The 19,139-nt window shown below is 35.0% G+C and overlaps 2 protein-coding genes across 4 annotated transcripts; both read right to left on the minus strand.

Annotated features, from left to right (window-relative positions):
- Positions 1-295: 295 nt before the first annotated feature.
- On the minus strand, positions 296-3,239 carry CRR22 (Pentatricopeptide repeat (PPR) superfamily protein). The gene has a single exon (XM_028233815.2). The coding sequence runs from the start codon at positions 3,052-3,054 to the stop codon at positions 616-618; it is 2,439 nt and encodes an 812-aa protein (XP_028089616.2). The 5' UTR covers positions 3,055-3,239; the 3' UTR covers positions 296-615.
- Positions 3,240-6,786: 3,547 nt separating this feature from the next.
- Positions 6,787-14,033, minus strand: ELC (Ubiquitin-conjugating enzyme/RWD-like protein). Of its 3 annotated transcripts, XM_082869888.1 has the most exons (3): positions 12,536-14,026; positions 11,786-11,881; positions 6,787-7,177 (listed from the first exon to the last, which is right to left on the minus strand). In XM_082869888.1, exon 1 carries the CDS (start codon positions 13,838-13,840, stop codon positions 12,599-12,601), a length of 1,242 nt encoding a protein of 413 aa, XP_082726014.1. In that variant the 5' UTR covers positions 13,841-14,026; the 3' UTR covers positions 6,787-7,177; positions 11,786-11,881; positions 12,536-12,598. The 3 variants fall into 3 exon arrangements, with proteins under 3 accessions (XP_082726014.1, XP_082726013.1, XP_028089617.1); XM_082869887.1 differs by lacking the exon at positions 11,786-11,881; XM_028233816.2 differs by lacking the exons at positions 6,787-7,177; positions 11,786-11,881 and adding an exon at positions 12,085-12,252 and having other exon boundaries at positions 12,536-14,033.
- Positions 14,034-19,139: the final 5,106 nt, after the last annotated feature.

Consider the following 19,139-nt stretch of genomic DNA (forward strand, 5'->3'; position numbering starts at 1 on the left):
CGTCTGGGTCGAAATATGGCCTTCAAATTAAGTTTCGAATTAGTGAATGTTGCCAAGGGGAGTGGCGAGGCCATATGCAAAAAGGAAGAAAGCCATAGAATGACAAAGGCAATTAGAGCTTTTGTACATTTGCATTAATCCATAAACAGGATCTATATATAGACACATAGATTCATGGATCCATAAGAAGTGTTTCCATGGCTCGACCACTCAGTCAAATTTGTTTAACTTAATCCTTCTTTCATGGCTACACATCTTTCCAGTTCTCGAAATTATGATCCCCAGCCCCTCTCAATATTAAAAATTTACCGATTTCATTGGATTGAATGTTCGCCGTACATGTAATTTGGATAATAAAATTTACAATTAAATATAAGATTTTGGGCCCATATTCTAATCATATACTATAATCCTACTAATCAAATATGCCTGGTTGTATATTGGCCAGAGATTGTTAAACCTTCTGTGTCCTCTGGTATTCAAGGCTTCAAAGTTTGACAAATTTAGGGTTGAGCTTGACATTGTGATGATTCATCAAAAATTCTATTTTCCCTGAAAAATCTCCACCAAACATAGTGTTGCAACTCCCAAGAATCAAGACTTTGACCTATTCATTCACCAATAATCTCCACATGAGCAACTTCCACTCTTGAAATGGTGGAACCGGTGCATATCACGCACAACGATTTCCCGTCCAGTCACAAGAGAAATGTACTTTGTCGCATTATGGCAATCCCCACAGACCCGAAGATTCTTCCTAATGTGAATAGTTGTACCTGGGTTGGTATTCAGAAGCCCGAATGCAATAGCAAGCTTCTCACTATGGCTGTTGAGCAACTGCTCGTGAACGTCCTCATCCACGTCATGAATGGAATTACTATCAGGCACATAACCGGCAACTTTGATATCATCAATAAGCGTTTCAAGATAACTATAGATCTTCTCAGATTGAGGATGCCTCGTGCCCCCAGAGTAAAATGTGTGAACCTCGTTTCTTAAATCCACTAAACTACAACCAGGCGTTTTCTGAAGTCCTTTCCTCTCCATGTCAACTCTGACTTTCGCCACTTTGTCCCACATCGAAGCTTTGGCGTATATATTAGCAAGCAATACATGATAACCACCTTCATCAGGATCTAGTTCAAACAGTTTGTTAGCTGCTTTCTCCCCAAAATCGACATTTTTATGAATCTTGCAGGCACCCAGCATGGCTCCAAAAACATTAATTGCGGGCTCTATAGGCATATTTTGAATGAAATCCCAAGCCTCATTGAGCTTTCCAGCTCGACCAAGTAGATCAACCATGGTTCCATAATGATCCATCGAAGGCTTTATGCCATAACGTTCCTCCATGAGGGTGAAACAGTTTTGCCCCTCTTCTACAAGACCTGAGTGGCTGCAAGCTGAAATAATACATAGAAATGTTATATCATTTGGCTTTATAGCCCCTTTTCGCATTTCGCTGAACAATTCTACAGCAGCTCTTCCAAGCCCATGTGTACCATAACCATCTATCATAGCATTCCAGGTCGTTACGTGTCGCACATCCATCATGTCAAACAACTTTCTTGCAGTACTGACAGCGCCACATTTTGCATACATGTCCACAAGAGCAGTCATCACAAAAACATTCTTGTCCAAACAAGACCTTATCACAAGTCCGTGGATCCATTTTGCCTGACGTAGAACTGACAACTCAGCAAGTGCGGGAATCACACTGACCATTGTGAACGAATCTGGTTTAATATTTTTCTGGTGCATTTTGCAAAAGTGATTTAAGGCATCGGTTACATGCCCATTTTGCGCATACCCTAATATCATGGCATTCCAGGACACGAGTGTTTTACCTTGTAAATTTGCAAATATTTGAGCAGCAATGTCAACTCGTTTACACTTGCAATACATTGAAATGAGAGAGTTCATCACGGAAACATCATACAAAAGGTTCAATTGATGTACTAATTTATGTATGAATTGCCCTTTTGCAATGTCACCCAAATCAGCACAAGCATGTAAAACTTCCATAATCGTGACATTGGTCGGTTCTACCCCCTCATTCAACATCTGCTCGAAAAGTGCCAATGCTTCCTTCGAATCCCCATTTTGGGTATACCCAGCCATCATCGAATTCCAAGAAACCACAGTCCAGTATTGCATACTTTCAAAAATCATTCTAGAAGCCCCAACACACCCACATTTTGAATACACATCAACCAAAGCAGTTAACACATTCACAAGCGATTCAAATCCACTTCTCACAATATAACCATGAATTGATTTTCCAGTTTTCAAGGACCCAATATCAGCGCAAGCAGGTAAAACCGTGACAATCGTGACCTGATCAGGCCTATGCCCTTCATTTTGCATCCGAATAACCAATTCCAAGGCTCTCTTCGCCAACCCATTCTGCGAATACCCAGCAATAATAGTATTCCAACAAACCAAATCTCTCTCGGGCATTCTATCAAACATCTTGTATGCTTCATTAACCAACCTACATTTCGCATACAAATTCACAACGCCAGCCATGGCAAACAAATTCGACTCAAACCCATTAACAATCAACTGTCCATGAACCTCCTTACCCTTTCTAAGATCCGAATTATCCCCACAAGCTTTCAACAAATACGTAAAATTATAAATAACGGGTCGAACACCATCATAGTTCATTCGTGAAAAGAACGAGAAAGCATTGTCTAAAGAGGAATTCTGAGCATACCCTTTGAGCATTGTGTGGTAAAGAGCATCGATTTTGTGTTCGATGGGTTCGAAAACACGAGAGGCTTCGATTAAGCTGCCGAATTTGGAGAAGAGGCTGACGAGCTTGGTCTGGAACAAGTGCTCATTGTAGAGGCCGTGCTTGATGATTGGGGGGATGAATTGGTGGAGTTCTTTCATGGAAGTGCAGAGCTCGAGGAGGATAGCTGAAGGATGGGTGTAGACATGGGTTGGGATGTGGGTTCTTTGGGAAAGAGTGTGGGGTGGTGAGAGTGGTGGTGGTATGGTGGTGGTGGAGAGAGGTGTGGTGGTGGTGGGCAATAGTTGTGAGCTCATTAAAGCTGATTGAGGGAGTCTTGGCTTTTCGAGGAATTGATCAAATTGACGGATTAGACATGAAGCAGACGGTTAGTTATACATGTTGCCGTGTGCTTCTCTCTCTCTCTCTCTCTCTCTCTCTCTCTGTGTGTTCATGTCAAGGGTATTTGCGGGTCGGGTTGGAAACATTGGCCATTCGATCAAATGGGGTTTGATTTAGAAAAATCTCATTACTTATGGTTTTGAAATCGATTGAGATGATTAGACGGTTTGATGGGTGAATATGGTTTGGGTCGACAAATTAGACAAATTCTAATTTTATTAAAAAAAATCTTATTTTTTTATTAAGAAAAATGAGTTGAACTCCCTCAATGAGGCATCTCCTTTTGACCCCCTCTTTTTTTGATTGGCCAATTTTTTTTTTTCTTTTTTTTTTTTTCCTTCTCCTCCAATCACCACCCGCCACGTGTGTGTAGGGAGTGGTGATTGGAGGGGGTCTCAATCACTTCCCTTTTATTAATTTCATATGGTTAGTAAGATGGAAATTTCTACCAGACTGATGGGCCGAGTAGAGCCCATAAAGGTTTGACTCTGACGAATTTGCAAACAGATTTTGATTGGCTTAATTCTAGCGACCTTGCAAACATATTTTGTTAGGTTTGACTCTAGCAACTTTACAAACGACCCTTATTAGGTTTGACTTTGACGAACTTGCAAATGGATATTGTTAGGCTTAATCAGTTGGACCGAGTAAACGATGCTTAGATGTTGATCGGGCAAAAGGAACTTGGATGTCGACCTGGAAACGTCATGCAAGTATCAACCGGACAAACAATATATGATGTTAACCGTGCAGAAAGGCATGTTAAGTTCTTGATCGGGGTTGAAAGGTTATGCTAAGTCTTTAATCGATATGTTTAACTTGACAAAGGTTTGCTGAGCAAGGTTAGCACAGTGTAATGTTTTGCTCGACATTCTTATTTGGAGTTAGTTTCAACCTATGCAACCAGGCTAGTGGTTTGTTTAGCTCGGTTGCTAGCATGGAAGTTAGGCCATTTCACTGGGATTTTGGTGATAAGGGTATTAAAAGATGAACTTTATCCTTCAAAAAATGAACTCCTGATAGGATTCTATGAAGAAGAATTAGAATCCTACTAGGATTCTATTTTTCACAATATATAAAAGCTCAGAGAAAACCTAGAACGAGATAACGCAACTTTACTCACAGAATACTTGAGAGTTTTTCTTATATTGATTTTAAGAGTTCTAACTTAAGTATCGGAAAAGTTTTTCGGCACACACCCGCCAATAAACTTATCGGAACTGTGTTTTCAAGTCACATTACGTCATTTGAAGAAGAGCAAGCTTGATTACAAGAAATACACATGCGAGGCATATTTCTTGCTCGTACGATCAGATTTTGCAAATTGAAACTTATATATCTACTATCTAACTAAAGGCTGTTTTGTTCAAAAAATAAAAAACTAAAAGCTGTTTTGGGAAGATAGAAAAAAATAGTATTTTTTTGGTTGCTTTTTGGCTTTTTTATAAATTCATTTGGGATTTTTTTATTTTTATTTTTTTGGGTTGCTTTTTTGCTTTTTGTAAATTATTATAATGTGGGATCACATTATTTGTGAAAATTATGAAATTTCCATATTACCCTCATGCATATTTTTGAAATTATCATTTTACCCTTCTTATTTATTGGCAAATTTTGTTGTTTATATGGGAGTATTTCGTTAAATTTGTGTCATGGCTTATTTGAATCTTACCAAAAGAAAATATGCATCAAATAAGTAGTTTTTAGCTTATTTCTGAAAAATTAAAAAACTATTTATTTAAGTTTTTCCAAAATAACCTTAAAATTATACGTTTTAAAATTGTTAAATCCATGTTATTTGTCTCGTTTTATCAAAGCTACATATTTAAAGCCGGATTGAATTGTGTTGACGGATTAGGCAAGACGATTGAATGTTGCCCACCCTAGTTCATGTCACCATATTTCTATCTAGCAATCTTGTTGTAAAAAATAAATAATAATAGTAATAAAATTTAAAAAAATTAAATTCTATAGTTAGTGGCATGGTTACATGGACAAAAATAATAATACAAACAAATAATAAAATTCTATTGATTAGACCTCCATATAGTATTTGAGGGGATAACAAATTAGATAATTTCTTGCCACAAAGAGAAGAAATTTTTATATGTCAATAAGATATTACGTGACACTATTTTCTACTAATCACAAATGTATATGTTTTGTATTATTTCCTAAACACTCAGTATAAATATAATGAATTATACTGTTAAAATCAATAATAATAATAAAAGATATCACATAATATATATTCTATTTATTTATAAAAATTACTCCAATTAATGGAATTACAAATCTAAAAATGGCCCCATTTGATTTTTCAAATTAATGCACCTCAAGTGCCGTCATTGGTCAAATCAACTCCTTGTCTACTATGAAGTTGTCCTTTTTGTGAATATTAATAAACTAAATTAATTAAATCAATTTCTTGGATTATTGTGTCACTCATTTAATTAAATTAATTAAATCAATTTCTCTCTCTTCAATTGTAATAGGATTTTTGAGTGTTCGTTAAACTCTATTCCATTTACAGATTAACATTTAATCAATTGTCTCATATAACTCTGACATAAAAGTAATGTGTCCTATAATTTAAACTGATAATTACCACTATGGAGTATCACTAGAATTTGCTCCAAACATTGAATAATTTCTTGTGTTTGGGTGTAAAAGAAAACTCAAACCAACAAATTTTTTTTGGGAGTTCCAATTTTTAGTCCTTTTTAAATGAAATACTTGGTGGAAGAGTGTTGCTAACTCTTGGAAAGTTTATGTAAGCTAGAGATTAACAATATGATCCGATCATGTGATGAGAAAGGAAAATAAATTATTGTAATCCCTTACTTAGACGGGAAAAAAATTATTATGTTTGTATAGGTAGGAAATCAAAACATATGAAAGAAGAATATGAGTGAAATTCTTATTTTACGCATTTGTATTTTAAAAGACAATCCCGGTATTTTAATTATTTTATTAAAAGACAATCCCGGTATTTTAATTATTTTACAACTAATCCGAGCTTATTTATCACCAAATCTCATCACTCACGCTAAGAAATGAAATACGCAAAAGAGAGTTCTCTTTATCGTCATTTCAAACCATTACTCACCTAACATAGATTGGGTAATATTCCACCAAAATGCAACCTTTCAAAGGCAACATAGGAATCTTTTAAAGTTCTCAATCTTCTCTTCAAAGGGAAAAAAATAGGAATCTCATCACATGTAAACTTAAGACGGATTAAATTGGTCGCTTGGTGAGGTCTCCCCCAAGGTTTTCCATGGTTTGTCACAGGCCCTTGGCAATTACAAAGCCGCAACAATGTGAGCTGAGCTGAGCCGAGCCTAGCTGAGTATTGGGCTGCTTCAGGTTCAATCAAGATCAACCCCATTGTGGCTCAGCTTGGGCTAAAGAACAAGCTTGGCTTTACCTGTTCAAGCTCAGCACAGAACAACCCAGTCGAGGTTGGGGGCCGGGGAGGGAAGGCAAAAGAAACTAGGATCTCAATACAGACAGCCCACAATAGATCAACATGAAATATACAACTGAAAACTATCAAACTAAATCCTATTCAACCCCACGCCAATAGATCAAGATGGCATGCGCAACTGAAACTAATGAAACGAAATCCTATTCAACCCCATGTATTACAAGGCTAAATAAAACTTCCAGTATATTTGAAATTAATCAGAATAATAGCAAATACGGAATTAAAAGAAGCAAACAAGAATGGAAAGTAAGAAAATAAAAGAAATGTTCGAGTAAAATAATGGTAGACTGGCAACAACTCCAGAGAACCAAAAAAAAAACCTTAGCAAGCAATAACATCCATGTACTCCTGAAATTGCAAGTGCTGGTTCATCAAACCAAATCATAGACAAATACTTCACAGGGATTTACATTAAAGTATACCCAATGAAGCCATCCTCACATGTTCAAGAGCTTGTTCAGTAAGAATCATTTTCAACGTCAGATTATGAATTTGACTACATTGCTGCTGTCATCATCAGTCTAGGGGCTTGTATCTACTGAATCCCCCTGCCCCAGCGCACAAAAAAGGGAAACAAAATAAAATACAACAAGAATTTCAAAACTTCTTAAATGACTTGAAAGGTTACCTAATGCTCCACAAATAATAACATGACTAGCAGCTCAAGAGTGGCTACAATATATTAAAGTCATATTTTGACTACATGATCTATGAGATAACCAAGATTCTTGAAAATTGCAATTTCTAGTTCAGCTAATGGATCCAAGAAAAACTTTACAATTAAGTAGTGTTGAAGAATGTATGAACCATCAACTTTGCATCAAACTACAGTGGTCACCCACCATGTGATATATCCTATTATGCTCAGTTTTCAGGGAGCAACAACATAACCCACGAAGGCTGAGTAAATAAGCTATTGACACCAGCCAAGTACCGAACATTTGATAGGACAGCTATGTTCACAGACTTGGGTCTGGGCATCATGTGCAGATGTGTAGTGTCGGATTATTCTAATTCTCATGTCAACATGGAAAATTATTCATATTTCATAGTGCTTACAAGGTGAAAGCATTTCATATATAGCATGGAAGTTCTAGGCAAAATTACATGATAAACTAAAACTCCTAAATACACTTGCAATTTAAATATCCCAAAACATGTCAGAAATATCTCATACCCCTATCTATTCAATTATTGGAAGTCCAAGAATAGAAATTCCAACATAATACTTACACACAGTTAGAAGAGTCCATGTAACATAGTACAATAGTGAATGACTTAATAAGCACATCTAAATATGAATCCCAAGCCCCAATGATGACTCTAGAAACAAACAGATTGGATATGAAGACAATATGGAAATGGGAGACAAGAACAAAAGACAACTATTGCTCTTTACAAAGCAAAGAATATTAGTTCACACACTGTGAGTGATACTTTAAGCTTCAAGTGTTGAACATGATATTTTCAAGACTCAGATCAACTTTCACTAACTTTGTATTTACATTTACACCCCAAAATGACAGCCCCGTGACAGTTTGCCACATGGGCCAACAATCCAATGAGGTGGGACGCGTTGTTTTTTGCTGGTGGGCTAAGCTGGTCATCCAGAACGAATAGTTTAATGTTTGTCCAAGATAACACTCATTTGAAATGATACCTAAATAATAGGGACATGGATACAAGAAGATGAAGTAGTTGGGTATGGACTTATCACATCTCTTAAACCTCTCACATGTATTTAAGATAGCGTGGAGTAACGATGGAACTTTGCTTCAGCAGCAAAACCCATTAACATGTGCAGTGGGGACACATGGCAGTTCCAGAAAGCCTGGCCTTGCAGATGGTGTGTGCGGAAAAGAGCATGACGGGGAGAGTCATGGGACACCTGTGTGGCAGACAATGCAGTGGTAGCGACATGGCTAGAAATGGCCATTGCCGGCAGCTATAAAAGCCAAGTATTGACAGAATTTCTCTCTTTATGCACGCACAACTAATGACCAAAACTATGTCCATTCATTTTCCTTCAAATGTTTTTTGGTACTTGGCTTCAATACTTAGTTTCTAAGTGATGAAATTCAAATGAAAATCAAGAATCAAATTGAGAGAGGGAAAACAAATGCCCCAATTAGGGGTGAAAACCCTAAGGGTTAAAGAGAAAAACCAAGTTCTACTCCAATCTCAATGTATATTCTTATTCTTTTATTCCAAAAACTGAGTACAACGGGTATTACATCACCTATTTATAGACTACAACAAACAAGCTATTTAATAGACACCTAATCTATTTATTCTCCTACATCATACTCTCCCTTTTTTTAAGAAACTTGTCCTCAAGCTTAAGTAGCAACAAAATGTGCTAAATGAAACACCATGCATTGAATTTGAAGCGAGGAATAGGCGCTGCATCTCCATGTTCAACACAAACATACCACTCTCAATTCATCCTTCCCTAAATACATGTAATTACATCCTTAGCTAAACAACCATAGGTGCATGCCGATAACCCCCATCATGCCCTCCATACACTCTTGCTAAAACTTGGACAAACCTCCATTTTCCTGAGCCTTCATCTCTGATTGGCACACTGGTGCAGAATCGAAATGAGACCAACATACTAGCAAAAGGATAGTTTCCAAAGCCACGGTGAAATGAAAGGATCAAGTATTCATCCACTAGGTAAGAACCATGTATGAGAAGCTAATCAAGAGTGAGAATTCTGCATCGTATTATTCCTTCTATCCCTTAGACACAACCGGCAAATAAGCATCACTTCCATCAGCTTACTCAACTCAAGCCAATGTCCAAAAGAGGCATGAAAGGAGTCCCAACAATAAAGTTTCAAACAATGTTGAATACCACTTCAAAGAAACTCTTCGAAGCTTTCAAAAATATCGTTGTACCTAATCCAAGGCACAATTTGTTACTCATTTGTTTCAACTCATCTCTTTGATCATAAGTTTGATTTGAATTATCATCATTGCTCCTTCCAATTGAGACCTTCATCACAATATCTTCACCCAAATTCGCAGTAAAATATTTGTCTCAGATACTGCAGCAAATCGATTCACAGTACACTAACACAATGCCAAGACTCAACAAGACTTAGATATAATAGCAAAATTGAATGTCGCACAATATCGAAATATTGGCAAACCCAGTCCTCAATCAAAGATGGACACCAACAGTTCACAATTCAGACCACAATACCAAGAATCCAAGAATAGATCAGAAGTACAATTGAAGTTCTAAAATCTGTAAACTTCCCACTAGGGCTACGAAGGACTGAATCAGCAAATCCATAACACTCTAAATGGAGATTCGAAGAAATCAAAATCCACTAAGAATTGAATTGAAGTTGGGAAATCGAAGTCGATCCTAAAGAACTAAAGTCCTAATCGAAGCACACTATGGAGTCACGAACTGAAATCAGGATTTCGAATCTTGAAATCTCCAAATCGCAAGTCAAAGGTCGATGAAATCTGAAGAACGGGAGTCGTAACTACGCATTGAAGCTTTCTGAATCGATACGAATGGACTGGAATCAATTTTCGGGTCTCGCCCAAGACTTGCGGGTCGATTTCGAATTTTGGCAAGGAAACTCAAATCGCAATCGACTAGCGAGATCGACACCTAGGGCAAAACCAAGTGAGATTCTCATGTTCGTCAGATCGCATACTCAAATTGTGACTTCGACTTTGAACTTCAAAGAGATTAGATCGCAATGGTCGTCTCCTGGGTTCTGAACAGATCCAAGCAAGTTAGGGCTTCGAACTCGAATCTCAAATGAAGGCTTCGATTTCCAGACAGATTCAAATCAAATTCAAGGCTTTGCAGGAGATCGCAAACCGGCTAGGGTTCGTAAGGCTAATTCAACGATTGCAACACAAGATTTGACCCAGAGTTAAAGGTCAAACTGCAACTAAACCTGGATTCGAAGTTGTGGAGATGCGATTTCACTTTGAATCGCGATGTGATTTCTCAAGTTGACTTCACAGACCGACTGGCAATGTGTTCGCTACTGAGAATGGAGGTCGCCTTCGCAGATTCTTGGTTCACTTCAAACGAAATCTGAGATCTCTAGCTGCTGCGACTGAGATTCTTCGTGGGCAATCGAATCAGGTCAGTTTCAAGGTAATGAATCTTGAAAAATTAGAAGGTTAGGATCCAAAACTCAATGCTCTGATACCAAAAATGATGAAATTCAAATAAAAATCAAGAATTAAAATGAGAGAGGGAAAACAAATGCCCCAATTAAGAGTAAAACCCCTAAGGGTTAGAGAGAGAAACCAAGTTATGTGCCAATCTCAATATATAATCTTTTATTTCAAAAACTAAGTACAGTGGGTATTACATTACCTATTTATAGACTACAACTAACAAGCTATTTAATAAACACCTAATCTATTTATTCTACTACATCACTGAGATAAGTTTGGTTAACCTTTTTCATTTCCAGATGCTTTACTTAGTTCTTTCGGTTGTATTCTGTTCGTTTTCATTAATGGCAACCTTCACACTCATTATCTCATACCTAGGAAATATTTAAATTATATTCATTGAGGCAAAACAAGAACCAGCAACTTGCCCCTAGGTTGCACACAATTGCTTGAGTAGGAAGTAGTAATACAGTATCACACTTGAACTTAATCAAGTGGCACACCTGTGCACAAAACACACACACACACACAGAGTAAACTAAGAAATTGGTGAAGGAACACTATGGAATGACCTACCCCAGAAGAAGCAAAAAAGATATAATAAACCTCCTCAAAAAATTAAACCCACATGCTTCTTGAATTAGCGGAATGCAGAGCAGAAAAATACTCTATGTGGTGGCCTGATTGATAAGAAACGGTAACTTTAAATAAGGCATCCAAGTTCCATTCCTTTCATATAATTCTAAATAACCACCTTATATGACAATAACGAGAATCGTCAAATGAAGTTTTCTTTGTAACTCAGAGGGATGAAAACACAGAAAATTTTCCTTCTAGTTGACTTTTTGGGATTAAACTATTTCACATAATTGACCAAGATGTCAAAACAAGAATTATGTAGCCAAATCCAATCACATACCAAGGAGCTGTGCAATATCATTCAAGAATGATACTCAAATTATTTATTCAAAAAATGTCACAGAATCGTTCTCTTACTAGCAATGGCTTATGTAACCTTCACCTCTTTACACCATCTCAAAGAACTTCAAGGAAAGGAAAATTCCATTTCATACGAATGACCATCAAATGAACCTAAAGAGAGAAATATACCCATTCAATAGATAAGCAATATACATTATATTATAGTTGTTCATTCAAACCAACTGCAAATGTTTGTATACAGAATGTTTATATTCATACAACAAAAGAAAGTAATCACCAGACCAAGGAACCATTAAGCTTTGCCAACTAAGATACAAACAAGCACAACACTCGTACCCAAAATCAGTATGCTATGATCAACAAAGTAATATAATATAATAATGTGGTGATAAGTTACTATTGTTTTAATCACAACTGCCAGTACAAAGTCATGTATATAAAATATAACATGAACTACGAACAAAATCTTGACAAATTCTGCAACTTGGATATTATTCAATATTATCATGCTCGACCTGAACCTGTAATCAGGAATTTATCTTAGAAATGCTGCAAATACTTCCCAATAAAATAAAAAAGAGAAATGTACTAATCAACTAATAGGCCCCAAATACAGATATTGGTTAAAGTATAAACCAAAAACATAAGTGTTGCACTTATTGGAGGAGAACAAAAGTATCTTTCATGTTTTGCTATCAATACAAATCAATTAAGAACATTCTAAAATTCATGACAGATTTTCACAAGTGACTAACACAAAACTATATGATTCTTAAGCTGTCCAAAAAGGCAACCAAGATATACCGCAGAAACTTGGCCTGAAGTCCCGTGCAATGAACCCTATGGCATACCCGAGGAGACGAATTTTCACACTGCATATTGCGATGCCCTAGCAGCCATACTATTAACCTGAGCTTGCATCTGAGCAGCCCTAACTTTAGAGGTAGTTGCCCTATGAAAAAACTGCTCACGAGACAAAGACCTCACATTTCTCAAGTACTGATCAAACGGGATTGACCCTTCTTGAACCGCCTTATCCAAAGCATAAATGACATCCTCAATAGCCAAATCCGAAGCAGTACACTCAATCATCTGTTTAGAAAGAACATCACAAGGCTGAAACGCATCGTCAATGTCGACATTCCTCGAATTCAACAGCTTCTCCTCATTCTCCCTCAACCACCCCTCCAAAACATCAGTATTCATCAAAACCATCTGCAATTGCTGCTCCAACCCTTCCTTCTCATCTTGCATCTCTCTCACCCCTCTCCCAAGCTGTTCCTCCCTCTGCCTCAACACCGCCTGAGCACTAAACCACCCCTCCATCTCCTCCTCCCTCCTCTTCCTCAAAGCCCCGATATCTGAATGGCAACTCTCCACGATCTTATTCACAGCATTCCGCTTAAAAACCTCGGTTGGATCATCAGTCCCCACACCCGGCCTCTGCGGCGAAGGCGGAGGAATCCTCCCACTGCCGCCACTTCCGCCGCCATAGGGAGACTGAGGATAGGATCGGGGCGGGATCGCGGGCCGAGAAATCGCCACCGACCCAGTTCCCGGTGGGGTGAAATTAGAATTAGGGCTAGGGTTAGGGCTGGGGCGGCGCTGAGAATAGAGAGGGGGATCGCGGCCGAAGTAATGGCTCAAATCGCGAGCCAAATCGAGCAAATTGGAGCTAGGGTAAACCCAATTTTGAAGATAAGGGGTTGAAACGAGGCCAGAAGGGTTGACGAAAGGGTGAGGACGCTTGATGATCATGTCGCGGGTAGGGTTGACATAGACGAGAGGAGGGTGGCGAGGATAGGACTCCATGAGCCAGAGAGCGACGGGGATGTTGTAGGTGACGCCATGGAAGAGCATGGGGATGGTGCCGTCGGCCTGAAGGAGGTTGACGGTGCGGCCATCGTTGTGGGTGTAGGTGGCGGTTTTGGGTTGGAGGCTAGGGTAGGATTCGGAGAGAGAGACCAGGTGTTGGCGGATCAACCATTTTACGTCTTCGGTGTAGGGGAGAGCAGATGGACCGCGTTGGGAGAGGACGCTGCTCAGGAACTGTTGGATGTACTGGGAGTTCGGCGGTGAGCCGCCGTGGACCGCCGGTGGAGGTACCATCGCCGCCGTGTTGAGGAGAGAGAAATGTTTTAGAGAGAGAGAGAGAGAGAGAGAGAGGTGTGGATCTGCGATCTGGAGTGCCGCGGTATGACGAGGTTTTGAAATGCATATCAGATGGTCACTGAAGCCGTGTACAACCGACGCTGCGTGTAGTTAAATTAAAAGCAAATTACACTATCCCCTTCAATTATCACTGTTTTTCATTTTATCCATACAAACAATACATATCCTTTTCAAAATTTTCAATTTAATTCATATCTCCATTCTATTGACAAAATACATTACAAAAATATACATCTAATGTGTATATATCATATTTATAACAAAAATACTCTTTAAAAATCTGTCATGAATATCACATATGCACATTATATGTATCTTTTTTTTGTGTGCTTTGTTAACAGAATAGAAATATAAGGGTTAGATTTAAAATTTTCAAGAGATAAAATGAGTATATTGTATCAATTTTTAATTTGAGAGATAAAGTAAAAAACAGTGATAGTTGAGGGGATAAAGTGTAATTTGCCCTTAAATTATTCAATTAAGCTAAATTATAAATACATTTATTGATATTTGCTTAAAATATAAATTATCATTGTAGTTTTAAAATTTATATTTTTTCCCTTCAATTTTTTAATCGCATAACAAATTACTCTTTTTATTAATGAATAATTAAGTTAATTAATAATTTTTAATGATATTAAAAAAATTCAATTAATAATTTTATTGTTGTATAGGGAAATAGTTAATAATTTTATTTTTTCTATTAATTCTATAAAATAAAAAATTCTAATAAGAAAATATTTGTAATTGTCATAATTACAAAGACAATTCGTATTTTAAGTAAACTTTAAGGATATATTTGTAATTTATCCTTAAATTAAATATGTTTTAGTGGAATAAGAAAATAATACTTTAAAGTATTAAATTAACAAACAATTTCATTTACTAATATCTACATTTCTTTTGTACGAAGCAAAAGGACTGTAAAGAGTCAATACTGTTAAAAGATGAAGAAAATCACTAAATTAATAAAATGAATGAATTTTAAATATATATATATATATATAGCACTGTTTACAATTTTTTGTTTTCATTTGGAAGATGATACATAAAATTATTCATGTATTTTCTATTATGATTTTTTTGATTGGATTACTCAAGTTCCTGATGACATAATAATCATAGGCTCCATCTTACTATTCTAACAAAGTTCACTTGACATACGTTGCATTTACTTTGGTTGATGGAAATAGGACGCAATTGAATTTGAAGGCAGCAGTCGCATGGAAATTTCTATTTGCACACTATTATCTTTCTCATTACATAATCATTATTTATACTATTATATATGTGAAGATATGACTTGATATCTAATATTATAGTGGTTTCTCCTTCTATTAGGTGATAAATTTTTTTAAATTTTCTTATCTTAAAATAAAAAAATATTATTCAAAAGCATGAGTAAGATTTGAATCCAATATCTTGAGTTTTATTAAGAACACTCTTACCATTTAAATAATATATATATTATAATATTAATTTTTTTATTATTTGTTTTTATACTTACTTATCTGAAATACATATGCATTGCGTATGTCACCCACTAGTACATAGATATACACTTAACTAGCATATCACCCGTGCTATACACGGGTTGTGTTTCACCACTTTGTCTTCTTTTTTTTTAAATGTCTTCTTTTTTTTTTCTTTTTATATTATATTAAAGTTTAATATTTTGATAATAACCATATGTTGGACTTTTCAAGGAATTTTTTTTATACTTGTTCTTAATGTATTAAAGTGTTATTATGAGAGATAATAATCGTATGTGTTGAACCTTTTAAGGAATTCATATGTACTTCACAATTATTTCTATATATGTGAATTGTGATTTTTAATTTTTTTTTAAATGTCTTCTTTTTTTTTCTTTTTTATATTATATTAAAGTTTAATATTTTGATAATAATCATATGTGTTAAACTTTTCAAGAAATTCATATGTGTTGGACTTTTCAAGAAATTTTTTTTATGCTTGTTTTTAATGCATTAAAGCGTTATTATAAGGGATAACAATCATATGTGTTGGGATTTTTCAATGAATTTATATGTGTTGGACTTTTCAAGAAATTTTTTTTATGCTTATTCTTAATGTATTAAAGCGTTATTATGAGGGGTAAGATTTAGGGGTTAGGAAAAATTAATAAATGTTAAGGTTTTTTTTTTTTTTAAATCAAAAAATCAGAAAATTTAGTTTGGGATATTGGAGCTCCTACAAGGTTTGGAGGTTAGAAACCTCTTTTTCCTTATATTAAAGTTTAATATTTTGATAATAATCATATGTGTTAGACTTTTCAAGAATTAAACCCCTTTTGATCATAATCATATGTATTAAACCCCTTTTGATAATCATCATATGTGTTGAATTTTAAAAAAAAAAAAATTATGCTTGTTTTTAATACATTAAAGCGTTATTATTAAGGATAATAATCATATATGTTGAGACTTTCAAGGAATTCATGTGTTGGACTTTTCAAAAAAAAATTTATGCTTGTTCTTAATGCATTAAAGTGCTATTATGAGAGTAAGGCTTGGAGGTTGGAAGAAGTTAATAAATGCTAATTTTTTTTTAAAATTAAAAAATCAGAAAATTTAAATTGGTATATTGAAACTCCTACAAGGTTTGGGGGTTAAAAACCCATTTTTTCCTTATATTAAAGTTTAATATTTTGATAATAATCATATGTGTTGGACTTTTCAAAAAATTCATATGTGTTGGACTTTTCAAGGAATTTTTTTTAATACTTGTTCTTAATACATTAAAGTGTTATTATGAAAGATAATAATCATATGTGTTAGACTTTTCAAGGAAATTTTTTTTATGCTTGTTCTTAATACATTAAAGTGTTATTATGAGGGTAAGGCTTGGGGGTTGGGAGAAGTTAATAAATGTTAAGGTTTTTTTTTTTTTAAATCAAAAAATCAAAAAATTTAGATTGAGATATTAGAGCTCCCACAAGACTTGAGGGTTAGAAACCCTTTTTTTCTTAATATATATATAGATATAGATTGTAATTGTATCTCCCGAATAAATTAATGTCCTACAAACAAATACAGTTCATCTTTTCCAATGCCACTATTGATCGACCACTGAAAACCTTAACAATCTCTCTCTCTCTCTCGATCTAGTGGTGTGAGGCGATGGCACTAAAGTAGAGAAGAGGGAGCTAGGGATATCGAGTGGTCAAGGAAGGTGGGAGATGGGGTGATGGTGATAGGAGAAGGGTTAGGGATTAGTTGGAGAGCTATGGTGGCGCCGACAGTTGGGTGGGCAACATGGTAAGAATAGGAGGCGTGGAGATTAGGGTTTCTAATATAAAAGATGAGGGTATTTTTTAATTTTTTATGTGTGAATTAAGAATTCAAAAAAAAATTGAAGTTCAAAATTGCACGTGTTATAATAAGAAACGGTTTGTAATAAGATAAAGAGTGGTATGTAAATAGAATTGTCCCAATGACATAGGTAGCCAATGGGTTTTATGCTCTCTCTACTTAGGTGGCAAGAGAACGGTGGCGTACTTAGAAGCTCTGCTTTGGTGCAAGAATCAGCGAATCTCTGAATTCTTGATACATACAGATAGTCTTTTTTCTAAGTGCAATTCTTAATAAGGAAAACATTTTTTGATAGAGAGCTCTAAAAACAGATCTAGTGAGTTGGCACTACACCAAATATAAAAATAAATAAATAAATAAATAAAATATAAAAATATAAAAATAAAAATAAAAATAAAGGTAAAAGACAAAACATAAAAAGAAAAAAAACAATTTAATACTCTTTTAGAGCTACTCTTTCAGAGGTCTCAACCATTTAGCGCTGACTGTACAATTTTTGGTCTGTTGCAAGATGTGAAGTTGATATGTAATTCCTTTAGAAAGGTTGTTATCGCTAAGGTTTTGAGGTAGGATGTGAAGGGAGGCCATGCTCTAGCTAGGGCGGCTCTATGGGACGTTTCATCAATGCATCCTTTATTTTTTCAACAAAAAAAAAATAAAAAAATAATAATAATACTAATAATACTAATAAAAGTTCTTTAAAATTGATCTTTTGAAAGACACTACCAAGAGTTGAATCCAAAACGTTCGAATTTATGACTCGGTTCAAAAATTACCAATTAACAATTACTCATAGATGATGTTTATTTTGAGAGATTGAGCCATGAAATTGGACTAATAATCTATCTGGACTATAATCTGTTGTTTGGTTCAAAATTTTTATACCGGACTATTAGTCCCAAATATGTTGGACTATTGTGTCCCGGGGGGGTGGGACACAAATGGGGGATAAGGGAGATAAAGGATTAGATAGTGAAATGACCATTTTGAATGTATTACATTTAGTAAAATTCAATAAAATTTAAATGTCTCAATTTAAAAATAAAATAATTTAATTTAATTTTTATTGATGTTTTATTTATTTAATTTTTTAAAATAATTTTTTATAGATATTTTATTGATGTTTTATTTTAAAATTTTATTTATATTTTATTTAATTTCATTATTTAAATTTTAACAGATGTTTTATTTAATTATTTTTTTTAAATAAATTTATTTAAAATTTTAATTAAAAAAATAACATATATTTTTCTTGATATTTAATTTATTTAACTTTTAAAAAATAAATCTATTAGTAAAATAAATTTTTATTTAATCTAGCTAAAAATAATTAAAAATGGTAAAATAGTTATTTGATCATTTATCATTCTTCATAATATCCCAAACAAACATAGGATTCATATTTTATTCATCTAAATAGTCCTTTCCTGACATCTAATCACATGATTAAACAAATATGGGATACAAATACAGTCCAATCAAATAATTCAGAAACAATATATCCCAGAACTAACACTTCGGTGGATTCCAATCTCCCCTTGTGCCTGTTTGGCAGAGCTTAATTACAGCTTATTTCAGCTTTCAGCTTAATTTAAGCTATTTTGATGTGTTTAGTTTAGCTTATAGCTTATAGCTTATAACTTTTTTGAAGTAAGAAATCAGCTTATTCTTTGAGTGGGGCAGGAGATGCTTTAAGAATAAGCTGGAAATCAGCTTAAGCTGAAAGTTGTAAGCTATAAGCTGTTGAGGCATAAGCTATAAGCACTTTCCCACAGCTCTACCAAACAGGGCCCTTATCCAGTCCGTCTAAACAAGCACACCCATACAGGATTAAACCATCTTTGTCATATATTAAAACAAATAATGCCCAAAACAATGAAGATTTACACAACAAAAAATAAATAGGT

The sequence above is a fragment of the Camellia sinensis genome, chromosome 5 (assembly GCF_055761805.1).
Source record: "Camellia sinensis isolate YWXY chromosome 5, ASM5576180v1, whole genome shotgun sequence".
NCBI classification, from domain to species: domain Eukaryota; kingdom Viridiplantae; phylum Streptophyta; class Magnoliopsida; order Ericales; family Theaceae; genus Camellia; species Camellia sinensis.

Excerpts from the sequence above, each read along its gene's own strand:
- ELC (XM_082869887.1), bottom strand. The coding sequence starts at position 13,840 with ATGGTACCTCCACCGGCGGTCCACGGCGGCTCACCGCCGAACTCCCAG.
- CRR22 (XM_028233815.2), bottom strand. The coding sequence starts at position 3,054 with ATGAGCTCACAACTATTGCCCACCACCACCACACCTCTCTCCACCACC.